The sequence below is a fragment of the Muscardinus avellanarius genome (assembly GCF_963383645.1).
Source record: "Muscardinus avellanarius genome assembly, chromosome: 14".
Taxonomy (NCBI): domain Eukaryota; kingdom Metazoa; phylum Chordata; class Mammalia; order Rodentia; family Gliridae; genus Muscardinus; species Muscardinus avellanarius.
Window position 1 is genome coordinate 71,383,557 of NC_137800.1, and position 18,032 is coordinate 71,401,588.

At 38.4% G+C, this 18,032-nt stretch overlaps 1 protein-coding gene across 1 annotated transcript in view; it reads right to left on the reverse strand.

The window, feature by feature from the left end:
- Positions 1–355: 355 nt before the first annotated feature.
- The window catches only part of RANBP9 (RAN binding protein 9), a gene marked incomplete at both ends in the record, with an annotated part of 80,933 nt that continues 63,256 nt past the window's right edge, over positions 356–18,032 (reverse strand). The window contains 4 exons of the mRNA XM_080710548.1: positions 356–486; positions 4,860–4,971; positions 13,749–13,900; positions 16,136–16,257. Of these exons, the coding sequence (XP_080566674.1) occupies positions 356–486; positions 4,860–4,971; positions 13,749–13,900; positions 16,136–16,257 (517 nt within the window). The remainder of the gene's footprint in view (positions 487–4,859; positions 4,972–13,748; positions 13,901–16,135; positions 16,258–18,032) is intronic.

An 18,032-nucleotide genomic window follows, 5' to 3' on the forward strand; every position in this document is an offset into this window, starting at 1 on the left:
AACACAAACACAACTTGTTCCATTTCCTTCCCCTCTCCCCCTAAAAAGAAGGCAGGATTTTTTGGTTTCTTTTAGGTAATTGTTTTAAAGGATTTCTGATGATCAATTTGAACCTCTGAAATTCAGCAATATTTAACTCTTAGACAACTAAGAGGTTAAAGATGGAAAATAATTTCTCCTAACACTAAGTTAGAAAATCATTTGCATCATGCTGTAAACTAGGAAGCAATGTAAAGCGACAAAAACCTGTCCCCAGTACATAATTTAAAAAATCTAAATTTCAAATCAGCAGAGCTGGCCTACTTCCATGTTGACTATATGCCACAATATAAGTGTGAGCTCTTGAAATGCATAGCTAATGTAGGTAGTCTTCCACTGTGGCAAATGCACAGGATCCAATTCCTGATCGAGCCATTAGTCCTAGACACTGTGTAGCCTGTCCCATTGCTAGGGCAAGTGGAGGTTGCTTTGGCAGATTGTGGGTTTCTGAGGAAAAAAGATTAAGACACGGAAATAGCAGTTAGACATTTCTTAAAAATATCTCAATTGGGGAAAATGCATTTCCTACACAATTATCAGTGCCTCACTAACCAAGATTGATGGCGTGGACATAACCAACTATAAGACAAATTCTTGCAAGATTAGACTTGTAAAAATGATGAGAAAGATATTTGGAGTGGAGAGTAAGGAATATTAAGAATTTCTCATATGCTTGACCAAGGTCGGTTGACATTAACCAGCGGGTTTTCATTAAGGTTCCACTGATGGATTTTCCCACCTGTGTGAACAACTTGACTGAAGCTGCCTAGCTGTCTCCAAGGAGTAGTGGCAAATGTATTTGGGAGCGAGTAATAGTGTCAGAGAACAGAGCAAAGCAACTCTACAATTTTGGAAGGGTTTAACTTATAATTGACAGTTCAGATTTTTTAAAAATTGGATGTTAAAATTAGAGTGCTGCATACCACAAGCTACTTTGTCAGACTTGTAGTAGAAATACAGTAACAAAATTCCCTGCCAGAAATGAAAAAGTGAACCACAGGTAAAGGTGGCCTTAACTTAGAAGCTGATCACTGTCTGTATAGAGACAATATCCTAAATTTTATGAGAATTTTCAATTAGTAAAGTTACTACTAATAAGTTCTCGGGCAGAGTTGACAAGGCAAAAAACTGACACGTGACTAGGAAGGATCTATAGGGTTTAACTCCTCTGCTTGCAGTATGGTAGAGGGAGAAAAAGTATCTTGAGCTGAGGATTTAAAGGCACAAAAGAAAATAAGGAATAAAAGTATACAAAAAAGGGTACATGGATTGCTGAGAAGGTATGGTTTAAGAATATCTGTGGGAGTGTGTGGGGGGTAATATTACTAAAGTACTGATTTATTTATAAACTGAAAAGTTAAAGTCTTTTGAAGGTTCGCTGAAAAGTAACCAATCTTGCTCAAATGTAAGCATCAGAGGTACATAACTGCAATCTTATTTTAACTAAAGGACACATCTAGAAATAAGTGTTTTTAAGTTTTTTTGGACATAGGAAACTTAAAAGAATTACATAAAATTGAGACCATATGCACTATATGTATATGAACCTGTATAAAATAGAGCAAAGTATAAACACAGTCATATGCAGCAATTTGTAACTCATTAATTTACAGGAATTACATACACTTAATATATATTTTAAGCACTAGTTATAACTGAACTTATGTAATACATCAATTTGTAAGAATACAATATATCTTGGACAATGATTCTAACAATTTGAAGTTCAACAACTTAATTCATTTGAGGAACCCAAGAAATAAATCTGGTTACTTTTCTCCAGAAATTGTTTCCAAGTTTAATAAATCTTACTTAGCAATTAGGTTTTCATGGCTATCTACAGCATGGTAATTTCAAAGAGACAATTATTGTAAACAATAGTTTTCCTATTTTTGCCAGTAGTGCAAAACGGATATTGTATACCCAAAGCAAATAGGACACATTAACCAAAAGAAATTCACGTTATTTTTTAAACCATTTTATTTTATTATTTTTGTGTGTGTGTTGCTAGGTATGGAACCCAGTGGCCTTCTACCTCTGAGATATACTCCCAGACCTATATTTTGTTTGGAAACAGGGTCTCATTTGCTGAAAGCCTCACTAAGCAGCTGACGTTGGCTTCAAACCTGCATGATCCTCCTGTCTCAGCCTCCCAAGTACAGGGATTACAAACATATGCCACCACACCTGGCCCGACTTTTTATTCTTTATTTTGAAACAGGGCCTCACTAAGTAGCTGAGGCTGTCCTTGAACTCGGATCTTCCTGTCTCAGCCTCCCAAGTACTGGGATTACAAGTGTGCGCCACCACACCGGGCTTCACGTTATTATATTCAAATTCAAAATTTAAGAAAACTACAACACAAAAGACACTATTCCTGTTCCCATATATCAGTATCAGTCCTTGACAAGTAATGCATTAATATATCATATATATATAATGTATATATTATATATAATATATTATATATATAATATACACACACATTTTTGGGGGCGTGTGTGTGTGGGTAATGGGGTTGGAACCCAGGGGCATTCTTCCTCTGGGCTACAACCCCAGCCCTATTTTTTTATTTTGGATCAGGGTCTCACTAGGTTGCTGAGCGCCTCACTAAGCTGAGACGTGACTTCAAACCTATGATCCTCCTGGCTCAGCCTCCCAAGTACTGGGATTATAGGCATGTGCCATTAATAAATTTAATAAGGGCAAAGAGACTGAGGCTAAGTAGGAACACTTTTCATTGCCTTCTTCACATTCCTGCTGTGCCAGCCCAGGACCTCATTACAAGTCTTCCTCTCTAAACCAACCCACTGTGTGACACTGCTTTTGACTTCCTAAAATAGTGTGAATTGTTAATAAAACCCCAAACTAACAGGGCCAAGAGCACAGCACAGACTTCTAAACTGGACTGAAGTCCCATTTTGCCAGAAGTAGATCCTAAAGTCAGATGAAAAATCAGTCAATCTAAATTGCCTTTGAAGAGAACTGCCCAGAAATTAAAGGTTTTATGGACACCATCAGCCCTGTAGAGTTTATAGAGAAATGCAGAAAATGCGCAGTGTCAGAATTCATATAAAGAGATTACTCATTCTGTACATTAATACTATTATCACACTTTGTAGTCAGTTTACAGAAACAGGAGCAAACAGAAAAAGCAAATTCAAAGTTACTTCCTCAAACCTCCCTGGCTAAGCCTGACTATTTCAACTGCTTTTCTCTTCCTGGTTCACCCTTTTTATTGGGTGAGGACATGTAATTGAATTTGGCTAATTAAATGCAAATGTAATTTGACTCCCAAGGGCTGGCGCTGACAGGGTGCTCACAGGTCTCCTTGTGATCCCTGTACTTGTATGTTAAGCGTGGTGTGACAGGTTCTGAAAACACCTCAAGCTGAAAGGTAGGGTGGTGCGGGCACCAGCTAGGAACCCAACCTCCTGGAGCGCCTACAGACTCCTTAGGTGCTCCACCACTTGTGCTCTCACAGTTCACTACACCTGCACCTTAAAAACCTCCATCTGTTCGCCGAGCTCTTCCCTCTTCATTTCCTTCAAGATTACTTGCTCCCAATGGCTTCACTCCCTTGTGAAATGTTTCTTTTTTGTTTTTTGATTTTTGCTTTATGCAGTACTGGGGATGGAACCCAGGGGCAGTCTAACCTTTGAGCTACATCCCCAGCCCTGTTTTTTATTCTTTATTTTGAAACAGGATCTAAGTTTAGGGCCTCACTAAGAAGCTGAGGCTGGCTATGGAACCTGCGATCCTCCTGTCTCAACTTCCCAAGTACTGGGATTACAAGTATGCGCCACCACGCCCAGCTTTAGAACTGTTTTCATTAACATCTCCAAATTCCTTCCAAAACAGCAAAACCAAAAACCCAGTTCTGAACAGTACAGTATATAAAAAGTATTCAACTGTATAAAGGTTCTGTACCATCATGAATTCATGTGAATTTGTGAGATAATCCTTTTTCTCAGGCTGGGATTTGGAATCTCCGTTCCACTGTATTTCAGTTGTTTTACTGGCTCTAACCCAGATTTTCATCATTTCCTGCAACTTGAGTAATTTCACCTTGAGTACTTCCTCAGTCATCGTCCCACCATGCCCACATCCTTTTTCCAGTCCTGGAAAAAGGGCTATGAGCTAGCCAATATGAAAAGTTAGGAGAATGTTATTCCCTAGTTCCTAGTATAGAAACCAGTGGTAGGACTTCACTTTTCACTAAAGAGGGCTACAAGAGGTATTTTGATAGGGTAATAATTTGAATTTAAACAAAGACCACCAATATACCTAATTCTAAATGAGAAGCAGATATTCATGGCTACTACAAAGATTTACATAATATGCATACACACACACACACACACACACACACAATCTATTTTCCAAGCATTCCAAGATGTATCCCAATCTATTGTTATTTAGAAGCCATGTCATCTAAGACTTGGTACAGGAGGAAGACTTCTATATTTTAAGCTAATTTTATATATTTTTTTATTATTATTATTTTATTATTATTTTGTTTTGGTGGTACTGGGGTTCCTGGAAGCCCCTCTACCTCCGGGCTACACTCCCAGACCTATTTTATATTTCTGAAACAGGGTCTCTTACGCCAGCGCGGCTGGCTTTGAACCTGCGCGATTCTCCTGTCTCCGCCTCCCAAGCGCGGGGATTACAAGCGTGTGCCACCACGCCCGGCTAATTTTATATTTTAAAAATATAGACAGCATTTCTTTTATGACTATCAAAATGTAAGTGTTAGCATGAATACCTTTTCCAAATATTCGGAGATCAGCTTGCAGTTGCGATCTTGGTTTACTTACCTAGTATTGCACTGTTGAGAGCTGAGCACACAGGTTCTCTCTGAATTGGGTCAAGCTGATTTCCAACTGGGCTGTTCCAAGGATCTGAATATGCTAGTAAACTGAATGCATCCTGTTGAAAACACAATTTGGTTTCAAACATTTAACTGCTGTGCTCACAATGGTTCCAAGTAGAGAAAAAGATATAATGTGGCTTTAAGGCACCAGACTACTATAGACTACTATAACCTTTAAACCCATTTCCCTTGTGTCTGGGATGCTCTATATTTTTAAATAACTACATAATGCAGCAAAGCCTAACTAAATTTCATTTTGCTGGTTAACAGCCAATTCTTTTTCATCTCTGCCATCATTCTTCCATTCCTACAACACAAACAAAATAGGTGAAAAGGCTAAAACTAATTCCAAAAGAATGGGCTAATGCTGATAAAAAGAGGAGGGAAGAGATGTTTTATCATCTCTTATCAGTGACAGGAATTTGACATTAAAGGGATTTGGGAGGCGGAGACAAGGAGCATCACCTATTTTAGGCCAATGCACTATAACTTAGTGAGACCTTATTTAAAATACCCTAGGTTTAATCTCAGAACCACAAAAGAAGCAAAAAAGAAAAAAAGCAGGCCAGCCTGATTTTTAAAAAATGGATATAGAAAAACTATACATATATCTTTCCAAACTCAGTAATGGGGGTTATAAAATTGGCTCCTCTTTATAACATCTTACACAATTTCTTCCCCAATTCAGAAGGCAGACATGCAGAGAGGTGCTACAGAAACTGTAAAACTATAAATTCAGGACCTTAAGACTTTGAAAATGCAAACTACTAAAATTTCTAAAGAACACAATCTCCTAGATTCAGTTAATCAAACAATCAAGATTCTACTGCTATCCTACATTACTCTAGTTACGTCATATGACAGCAGAGATGAGGCAAAGGCTTCTTGGTAAACTACTCTTGCCCCTTTTCATCTAAAAGGGCCTCTACTGTGGATATTAATAAGAGTAACCTAGCTGGGCGTGATGGCGCATGCTTGTAATCCCCACGCTTGGGAGGCGGACACAGGAGGTCACACAGGTTGGAAGCCAGCCTTGCTGGCTTAAGAGACCCTGTTTCCAAATAAAAAGTATAAAATAGGTCTGGGAGTGTAGCCTGGAGGTAGAAGGGCTTTCAGGAACCCCAGCACCACCCAAAAAAAAAAAAAAAAAAGAGTAACCTATAAAGGAGTCTCTGGGGTCAGCCTAAAACTACAAAACAGGACTACATGTGACTCTAAATAAATACATGTGACTCCTCCACTGTCTTATATGTCACTGAATATTTCATTCAGGCTTCTACCCCAATTACAATACACATTCTATGAAGATAAAAATTACATGTAAGTTTGAATCCTACAGCTGCTCACAGATGCTAGGTATAGGGAAGACTCTACACCCCCTAATGATAAGACCTGCTTCTTCTGGGTACTGAAGATGTTTTATGTATTCCATGGAGCTATTTGGTTCTATTTCCTGTCTCCCCCCATTAAAACTTATAAAAATACTATCCAATATCCTATAAAGTGATCTCTAATCAATTATGTTATTTCCAAAGACTTTGCTCAAGACTTAATTCAACCCACAACCATCTAATGAGGTTCTACTTCCATAGCAAATAACTTTAAAAGACAGACTGAAGATTCTGTCAAGGAATAACTGGTATATAAAATCTTCAAGTACAAAATTATCCTAATGTGTCTACATCCTGCCATGTCACCCAAAGGTGAAATGCTACAGTCTCAAATTTCAACATCACATTCTCTAGCATTTAAAAAAAAACAGTAAAGCTGGGCGTGGTGGCACACACTTGTAATCCCAGCGCTTGGGAGGCTGAGACAGGAGGAATGCACAGGTTCAAAGCCAGCCTCGGCTACTTAGTGAGTCTCTCAGCAATTTAGTGAGACCCTGTTTCCAAATAAAGTATAAAATAGGTCTGGGAGTATAGCCTGGAGGTAGAAAAGCCCCTGGGTTCCACCCACAATACCACCACCAAAAAAAAAAAAAAAAAAGTCATAGAAAAAGTAACAGCTCTGCACTCAGGAGGCGGAGACAGGAGGATCGCTCAGGTTCGAAGCCGGCTGTGCTAGCTTATGAGACCCTGTTTCCAAATAAAAAGTATAAAATAGGTCTGGGAGTGTAGCCCGGAGGTAGAAGGGTCTCCAGGAACCCCAGTACCACCAAAGGAGGAAAAAAAAGTAACAACTGCAGCATTTTATTGTACATGAATATTGTGAAGCAATGTTTTAAGCACTAATATGGAATACTCCTTTAGTAACGTTCTGAGGTTCCTAATATGCCCATTGTAATAGAGAAGCAAACAGAGGCACTGAGAGGTTAAGATCACACAATACTGTACTGCTTTTAATAAGATGCAGTTTCTCTTTAATTACTAATCTAAATAGGAAAGAAGTTTACAATTATGCTCTTTATTTTTTAACACAGCTGCCAGACACTAAGGATACAGATACCAAAGACCAGCACCCAGTCACTGATTCAAGGAACTCACATAATCTTGTGAGGAAGGCAGCCATGCAAGTAAATAACATACAGCATAACTGGTGACTTTGTAGAAATGTTCAAAGTACAGGCACACTAAGTTTGAGCAAAAGGAGGATGGCTTGAACCATGGTGAGGAGTTACATCCTACATACCCCAAACCACACTAAAATCCTTGACATTTTTAACAAGGCAGTGGGGTTTTAAATAAAGGAGAGTGACAGGAACTTGAGTGTAAAAGGACCACAAAGCAACACAATAAAACACGGCTTGAAGTGAATAAGGTGTAAGCAAGGAAACAAATACAATCTTAAAAAAAAAAAAAAGGTCTACACCTTCAAGCTCCTAGTAGTAAACATTTAGAACTTTATCTTTCTTTATTTAAAAAAATGAAGTCATCAAAGCAACACATGTGTTTTAAACCCTGCTGTAAAACTGAATTTGTGATAATAACCAAAGAAACACAGAGAAGCCACTTTGATACCGACAAATGTTATCCTAAAGTAGGAAGAAGTGGTAATGCCACTGGTTTGCTCCTGTATCTGCCAGCTAGTTGTCAGAAGGTTTCTGGAGTCAGGTGTGGTGACACGTGCTTATAATCCCAGTACTTGGAAGGTTGAGACAGGAGGATCGCGGATCAAGGCCGGCCTCAGCTACTTCGTGAGGCCCTCAGCAACTTAGATCTTGTTTCAAAATAAAGAATAAAAAATAGGGCTGAGGATACTCAGAGTACCACTGGTTTCCATCCTAGTACTGACTCCCCCAAAAAAGGTTTCTGCAAAGTGGTATAGCAAGCAGTGTTTCTATTTCTAGGACTTTATCTCAATAGAAGAGAGAGAGAGAGAGAGAGAGAGAGAGAGAGAGAGAGAGAGAGAGAGAGAGAGAGAAGGAAAAACCCAGGGTTGTACTTCTACCTTTGCACTATATCCTCATTCCCATTTTGTTTTTCATTTGCAAACAAGGTCTCACTAAGTCGCAGAAAGCCTCACTGAGGCTAGCTGGGCGTGGTGGCGCATGCTTGTAATCCCAGTACTTTGAAGGGTGAGACAGGAGGATCGCAGGTGCAGGTTCGCAGTCAAACTTAAGTGATTTAGTGAGATCTTTGTAACATAGTGAGATCCTATTTAAAAATAAAGAATAAAAAAATAGGACTGGGGGTGTAGCTCGGAGATAGAATGCCCCTGGGTTCAACCCCCAACACTGCAAAATATAAAACAATAAAAAAAAGTTGCTGAGGCTGGCTGAGAACCTGCAGTCCTCCTCAGACTCCCATATACTGGGATTAAAGGCATGTGCCACCAGGCCCAGGTGACAGAATAAACAAGAAACAAAAACATGTGTCTAAAGGTGTTACTATAAAGTATATGGCATAAAAGCAAATAGAAAAATTCAACAGAGCAGTGCTTAAACTGACACAGCAACACAATACATCATGCAGCTATTTAAAACTCATTTTAAGGAGGATGGAGCCTCTTTAAAATGCAGGAGGTAAACAAATGTATCAAAGTTAATCACCAAACAAGCATGGGATCAAGGGAGGGGGAGTGAATGGGATGGGGCTGGATGAGGGCTAATTGGATGATGTGTGCTTGTATATCCTCTCAAGTCTTGTATTCCAATGTGATGTATGATTACAATGCACCAATAAAAATAAATTTAAAAAATAAATAAAAAAATAAAAATCATTGTAAGCAGGGTGTAGTGGCACACACTTGTAATCCCAGCATTTAGGAGGCTGAGACAGGAGGATGGTGGCTTGTGGACAGCCTCAGCTATTTAGGGCCTCCACAACTTAGTGAGACTCTGTTTCAAAATAAAGAACAAAAAATAGGGCAGGTGGTGTAGCTCGGAGGTTGAATGCCCCTGAGTTCCATCCCCAGACCCATATAATAAAATAAAAATCAATGTAAACAAGCCAGGTATGATAGCACATGCCTGTAATACCAACACTTTGAGGCCTGCCTCAGCAATTTGACAAGACCCTCAGCAACTTAATATTGTCTCAAAATAAAAAATAAAAAGGGTGGGGGTATGTAGCTCACAGGTAAAATGTCCCTAGGTTCAATCCCCAGTACAAAAAAGCATAGAAACTAGGGGTAATACTTAAACAATACAAAATAATGCCATTACAATTACTAACTAGGTAAAAATATATGCACATGGAGTAACAGTATCTCTGAAAGATTATGCCATGGTTATGGGTTATGTTTCATTTTAAAGAAAAAGACATTATTACTTCAGTGGACATAATTTCTGAGAGAAATGTGACATCATTTAGGTAGGGTTTTTAGATTATCCTCCCATGTAGCTTAAAACCTGGAGCAGTGCATAAACAGGGCAAGATCTAACAGGTTATACTTCTGCCATGGTTACTAGATTAAAAGCTCCTGGAGGCTGGTGCTGCTCACTCAGCAGTTAGCTACAATAAACCAATGTAGGCCTTCCTTTGGGGGCCACCGGCAGAACCAGGCAGCAAAGAACAAAAACAAGATGACAGGAAAGGAGGAAGGAGAGACTGAAAAAACTAGAAGGTCAGTGGGCCACCCCGTGGGTGGCTCCTCACAGGCTGCAGCATGCCCGCTACTCCACGTGCCGAGGAGATAGCTTATGGCAAAGCTATTAACATAAACCTCACCTTCAACCAACGCCTTCTCTCTATACGTAGAGTTATGTGCTGCATAAAGAAATCTAGGCCAGTAAACAACCACATACACAACAGTTGCCTAAGAATATGACAGAGAGCTGGGCATGATGGTGTAGGCTTGCAATCCCAGTACTGGGGAGGCTGACACAGGAGGATTACTAGTAGTGAGACTGAGCAACCCAGCAAGACCCTAAAAAGGGCTGGGGGTGTAGCTGGGAAGTAGAATGCCCCTGGGCTCAATCTCCAGCGCCACACACACAACAGATTATAATAGAGCTGAAAAATTGCTATCGACTAGTGACATCACAGCTCTTGTCATATCTTGGCATGACTCACCTATTTTGCTGCCATTCATATAAAAGCAGCTATACATACAATTATGTACAGCCATTATCATATAAATAACAGCACATGACTATAAAGTAGGTACTACTGTAGAGCCCACATGTATAACATCTATGTTTGTGTAATATACTCTACGATGTCAGCATGATAAAAAAAAATAGCCAAAAATACATTCCTTGGGACGTATTCATCCCTGTCATTAAGCAATACTTGACTGTGCATGCAATTTGAAAGTTTATGTAAACTGCACAGCATTAAGAACTATTTTTTTAAATCTACAATCACATATGACCTGAAGTGAAGAATAAAAAAATAATAATTTCAAATATAGCAACAAATGTTTTCTCGCCAAATGCTTTCAAATCCCCCAGCTTTGTTTCCTGGCTCCTTCCAAAGTGGGCTGGTTACGCACTCCTACCTGGACCAAAGGAAACTGGAGGGATGGAAGGGAAGTAGCTGCATTGTGTCAGCCTCAGGAACCAGTGGTGATTGCTAAGAAATCAGAGGTACAGAGCCATCCACATTCTCTGGATGAAGATGAATTATATCCTCACATAATTCAGTATATAATCAAGAAATATCTCTGAGAAGTAGCCATATAATTTCTCTTTCTGAGCTTCATGTAAATTAGAATCAAACACAGTAAACTGATGGGAGAACAATTTTAAATTTTCAAAGTACTACCAAAGTCACATATTACTCTGCTCAGTTAGCATAAAGTTTTACAAGGAAACTGAGTCAGATGACCTTGTATAAACAAGTCCTAGGAATTCTAAACACCTCTCATACTTCCAGGTATCCTTAACACAGAGTTCTCCATGTGGTCGGCGACACCCGAGTCCAAGAAGCCCGTCTCAGGCGTCAGTGGCACCCGAGCCACTTTATAGTGACACTCGGATTTTCCTTGCCTCTTTCATTTTCATTCTCAGAACTACACAGTGGAGTTTCCCAGAGACCCCAGGATGTGTGAGCACACTGAGTGCATTAGTAGCTATGAGAATACAGCACATCAATTAACCAGCATTAAAGAGATTAAAACAATATAAAGTAATGCTACTTCTCTTTCGGGGGAAGGGATGACAGTTATTTTTCTTAGAAATATGTTGTTTGTTTAATGGACATATTTTTGAATGAATGGCTAGTTTCAGACTTAGAATTTAAATTTTAGTTTTAACTTTTTTGGGGGTTGTGGCACCGAGAATTGAACTCAGGGCCTCATGCAGCTAGTTCAGCATGCTACCCATGAGCTGAATCCCAAACCTTAATTTTTTTATTTTGAAACAGGGTCCATGTTGCCCAGACTGGCCTCAAACTTTTTTTCATCCTTTTCTAAAATTGTGAGACAGGTTTTTAAGCTGTTATCCAGGCAGGCCTTGAACTTGCAATCCTCCTACTTCAGCCTCCTGAGTAGCTGGGATTACAGATGTGATGTGGTAAATATAAACAAATGTAAACCACATAAACAAGAACTCTTTGGGAATCTAACAATTTTTAAGGGATTCAAATACCAACAAGACTAAAAACCACTGCCCATAAATATACTTAGTAGCTAGGCAAAGTATTCAGTTTCCAAACAGATAATCAGATAACCTAAAAAAGGACCAAGTGTTAAGTCTCTTCTTATCCCTCCTACTTTCAGGAAAAGTTCTAAATAATTATATAGTGAAAGAAACTGGTATTATATTGTAGAGGTATACACATTAGAAAATATATTTAAAAGGGGAGTTAAGTAAAGGCATAATATAACCTTAATAAAACCTTATTCCTCTGAAGCAAATAAGAACAGCCATTTTCTTGATAAATAAATGTCTGATTTGACAATTTAGATAAAAAATTACAGCAAGGTATGGTGGTGCACATCTCTAATCTCAGTACTTGGGAGGCTGAAACAGGAGGATCACAGGTTTAAAGCCAGCCTCAGCAACTCTGTGAGGCTAGCATCAACTTAGCAAGAAACTATTTCTAAATTAAAAACAGGGCTGAGTGTAGCTCAGAGGTAGAATGCCTCTAGGTTCAATCCCCAGCACCACAACACACAGCCTATATCACCCACTACTTTTTAAATTTAGCATAAGCCATAATCTGACCCCTTTTTGTAGCAAACAATCACCATTAGAAGTAGCAGTTACTGTCTTTTATTGTAGGTGAAGTACTACCTAAAGTGAATATACTTTTTCACCATAGCTACTGAAATACAAGACTGCGTGCCTTTCACTGGAGGTGGTATTACAGGTGGCTCCTTAACACATCCTAGATGAGGTAGATCTGTTACCTACACAGGCGCCAACTGAGGCTACCGCATAGAAGATGTTTGCTTTCACTGATTTTATATCAAAGTGCTACTACAATTTTGCCAATTCCTAGTAACTTTTGATTTAGGTCAGGAAGAGATGGCAGGAATCCTTCCCTTTTCTGTCATACTAAGCATCAGTTTCAAGGCCACTGTAGGCATCACTCCTTTGCTTTTCTGGGCTTCTTCCAAAACATTCAGGAGAAAATGTTTATAACTCACCAACTTTTAAAGACCCGTAAAATCTTCACAAGTAATGGCAATCTGACTTTAGTAGAAAACTCCTCCATCTTCAATTGATACACAAAATTGTAGTTAATTTCCTGAACTACTTATATTTTATCTCTCTTATCCATCATGGATATCAAAATCCACAAAGAATTTTAAAATGTATTTTAACTACTTTGGCTATGAAAGATAACTCAATTCTTCACTAGTCCCTATAAAAACAAAAAAACATGTTTTTTGTGGTACTAGGGACTGAACCTAGGGGGCATTCTACCTCTGACCTACACCCCCCAGACTATTTTTATTTTTTAATTCTGAAACACGGCCTCAGTTTAAGAGGCCTCACTAAGTTGCTGAGGCCAGCTGCAAACCTGCAATCCTCCTGTTTCAGCCTTCCAAGTACTAGGATTTCAGGTGTGCACCATCACACCCAGCAAAAAGCATGTATAATGATATTTGGTTTGCTATAAATCTGAATGAACAATGTTTATTAAAATAATAAATAGTAAAGTTTACAGTTTTATCAGCATATTCTCATCAGTCTTAGTAATTCTGCTAATTGTAGAAACAAGAAAAAAAATTAAGAATAAAGGAATGCTGACAAAGAGCACAGAGCACCGTTAACAGAGCAGAAATGGAACACAAAGCATACTCTTCTCCTTGAAGTCCAGTGCTTGAACCAGTAGCTCAGAGCTGCCTAACCCCATCAGACGTTCTTACTAGCAAGTGAGCAAGAAGCTGGAAGGCTCCAAGTTCCCTGACAAGAATTTCCAGCACATCCAGTGTTTTACAAAACTGTACCTTAGTTCCTTTGACCCATTTATAATTTCTGAAGTGAAAACATACTTACCTTCAACATTTTTTTATTTGCAGTGTTTTTGCCACACTCTCTCCTCAGCTGTTCACTCATTGCCTGCAGCTCTCGTCCAAAGTGGATCATTCTTTCTATAGCGGCCTGACTTCCTCCACACAACTGCCGTCTTAACTGACTTGAATCAACTTCTGTAAGCAAAACAAGAGAGTACTTACTACCTATGGAATGAAAAATAATGAACAAGTTTTTAATAAAATTTTTACATTCATTTAGTAATGATTTCCTAGTATTTCACTTAAATATGCAGATTTTTATAATTTAATATGAAACTTTGCTGCTAGAAGATATAAGGTATGCTTTACCTGGGTCTTGTCTAAGATCTAATATCCAGCCTGCAGCTAGGCGTCTGGTAACAACATTGTAGAGTAAAATGGACCTACTATGTCAGGGAGAACGGTACACAAAGTGTGGTTAGGGATGGAGCTCAGTGGTAGAACACTTGCCTAGCCACACAAGGTGCTGGGTTCCATCCCCAGCACTGCATATATATATATATATATATATATATTTTTTTTTTTTTTAAACTGTAATTCTCTAAAGCTGTATTAAGCAACAGCAAAAAAAAAAAAAAAAAAAACAGTAATGCTTCTCAGGCTACTTAAAACTGACAGAACAGAGGTGGAATAAAATGTGTGTGAAAAGTCAGAGAGACTAAATGACTCAACTACAAAGGAAATATTATATTTTGTTAAACAAAAATGACTAATTACACTACTCAAAAATACTATTTCTAATAATGTGTGTGTGTGTGTATATAAATATATATATATGGTACTGGGGATTGAACCTAAGGAGAGAATACCTCTAAGCTATACCCAGCCTCCTTTTATTTCAAAACAGGGCCTTGATAAATTGATGAGTGTGGCCTTGAACCTATAATCCCTGTTTCAGCCTCCAAAGTACTGGGATTATAGGCATGCACTTACAGATCATGATTGATGACTACCATCACTGATCAACAACACTAAACCCACATAAGTCACTAATAATAACAAGTCATTACATGGTGAAAATGATAACAGCTAACATTTACCAAGTGGTTTGTTAGCTTTTAAATTAATTAGGTTACTCTTACAATAATGTGACATAGTTGCTATTTTACCCATTTCACAGATGAGGAAACTGAGGCGCAGAGCAGTCAAGTTCTTTGTCCAAGGTCAAACAGCTAGTAAATGGCAGTTGCAGAAATAAAACCTATGAAACTGGGCTCTAGAACGCTTGCTCTTCCTCATTATGTTGTGTTGTCTGTTTTGTGGTATTTGGGGCTTAACCCAGGGGCATTCTACCTCTGAGCTATACCCACAGTCCTTTTTATTTTTTACTTTAAAATAGGACCTAAGTGCTGAGTCGGCCTAGGTTGGCCTCTAGCCTTACGTCCTCTTCTCTGTCTCCCAAATACCGGGATCACAAGCGGGCGCCACCAAGCCTGCCACCACTGTTTAAACTGCTCTCTGGAGGCTGAGGCGGTTGACACCAACGCGTGAAACTAGACTGCCTTATTAAGTGGAATAAATACCTTTTAATTTCAAAGTACTAAGTAATCTAATTTTTGCTATGGAATTCCACCAAATAATGTATAAGCTTCAATAATCTTTACTATTTGATGGAAAAGTTTGTTGATAGTTTAATTTTAGGGTACAATTCACTACATAAATTATCAACAAAATTATGCATATGATATATGTTTTAATGACTTAAAAATTTTTTATTTTTTTGGTGGTACTGGGGTTCCTGGAAGCCCTTCTACCTCCGGGCTACACTCCCAGACCTATTTTATATTTTTAATTGGAAACAGGGTCCCTTAAGCCCGCGCGGCTGGCTTCGAACCTCCGCAATCCTCCTGTCTCCGCCTCCCAAGCATGGGGATTACGAGTGTGCGCCACCATGCCTGGCTTTTTAATGACTTTTTAAAAAAGTGTTACCAGGTAATCTTGGAGAGCCTTTTATGTGCTAGGCCCAGTATAATAAACAGGTATACGTGTTTGCATTAAACAATTTTAAGTAAAATTTATAACATCATTTCTACCCATTTAGCCTTGACTATATTGCAGTGCAAAAAAAAATTCTTATCTCCTACCATAATCACCCTAAAAGTTCAAAATTCTGCAAGTGTGTACTCCTGCATTAATGGTGGAACTAAAGCTGAGCTGAACCTGAACTAATGGCTGAGAAAGGAAAACTGGTAATTCAGAAGGAACTAAAAAGTAATTCCACTCTCTCTAGTGACACTCTCACAAGAATGCTTAAACAATATTTATTCTTTAAATCTGGTTTATGCTCATCAGCTGTGAATCAGTACAAGTAAAAACATAACCTTGTAGCCACCATTTTTTATTAAAAATGTAAGAAATATCACTGCAGACCCATTTCGGTGTCACAATCTTCCATTTCGTGGTCATGTTTAGAGCTACCATTTAGGAAACCATTGGATGAAGTTTCTCCAACTCCATTGGAGTAGTGATCTGTTTCCATGTCTACATCATTACTGAAAATAAACAAACAAAAACCTAATTTTAGAAATATATGTGCAGCTTTGCTTAAGATAAATCACTACCCAACTACATTGTCTACTTATAAACTAACTTATATGGCAATAGCAATCTGCAAAGAAGGAATTTAGTTAAATAAATCTTGAATGTATGCAAAGCCAAACATGTAGCTGACTTTTAGCAGATTCATACCCTTGGAGATACGGGAGAAGAAAAGTATATTGCAAAGGTGCAGTGATTTTTGTGACTTTACATTAATAGAAAAAAAATCATACTTTGTCACAATACTTCTATTTTTCAAAATTGGATGTGCACCCCCCATTCATTAATTCCTGCCCCAGAATGTACCCAGCCAACCCTCTCCCGTCCCCAGCATTCATTTCCAGCACCTAAGAAAAAAATCTGGCTCTCTAAAAAACTAATAACCCATTCCTGGGGCCCACTGCACGTACTTCCTGCCTTCATATCCAACCACTCCTAGACTACTTTTTAAATCCTAACATTTTGGCCTTTTACCTTACTACTTAAAACCACATACTCTCTCAAAAGTAAAATTTTTCAAAAACAACTAGTTTATCAGCACCCACCTTTTCAACACTCAATGCTATTTCTCTCTTACAGGCTATCTCAGAGACCAACCTCAAGTATTGCTAAATCTTCATCTTTTGTTTTTTGAGAAGAGATCTGTCACTCTGTTGCCCAGGCTAGCCTTGAACTCACAAGCCTCAGCCTTCTGAACAGCTGGGGTTACAGGTCCCAGCTCAATACATTTTCACTTTTAAACTGCTGTTGGATGGTTTCTGGGCAGTTTCCAACTTTCACTCATCCCACACTGACTGAATCCCTCTGTGCCAGTAACTATATCTGGATATATCAGAGTTTTTTAAAACGCCCTTTCACACCCATTCACATAAAATTTAAGATTTTGTGTGAAGATTTAGATAGTAGTTATATAAACCAAAGCAATTAGCTGATGTAAATTTAGAAAATGTATAATTGTTTGCATTACAAAAGCAATATATGTTCATTTATAGAAAAAAATTAATACTGATGTAACTAACCATTTGCCTTGGGTGTGGGTGTGTGTGTGTGTGTGTGTGTGTGTGTGTGTGTGTGTGTGTATGCTCTTATTTGTATTCTGTATTGTAAAGACATATCTGGGGAGAAGGCAACGGCTCAAAGACTCCAGACCAGACTGAATTCAATCAGAAAAGCTTGTTTATTATCTTGATAAATTTGAAGAAATAGTAAGAAATACCAAACTTCAAAAATAATGTTTAACTTAATGCAAAACCTTACTTTTATAGCCCCCCCCACCCCCTTCGGTACAGGAAATAGAACCCAGGGGCATTCTACTCCCAACCCTATTAATTTTTTTATTTTTAAACAGGATCTCACTGAGTTGCAAAGGGCCTAAGTAGCTGAGGCTGGCCGCAAAGCGCCATCCTCCTATCTCAGCCTCCTGAATGCTGGGATTACAAGCATGCACTACCATACACAGCTACTATTATAGCTTTTAATAATACACTAAGTATTTAATTTGACAATTCAATTTGGTATTTGAGAGGCATTCATTCATTTACTACACATTAAAAGCCTCTAAGGCATGTTAGGTGCTAAGGATGTTATGAAACAGCCACTGTTCTCCAATATCAAATTAAGATATTGTACAAAGTTAATTAAATTACTATATTACAGAGTGATCATGATCAATACTCTGATGAAGGTTAATCATTATACAAGGAGTGATATAAACATGGTGGGAATGTAA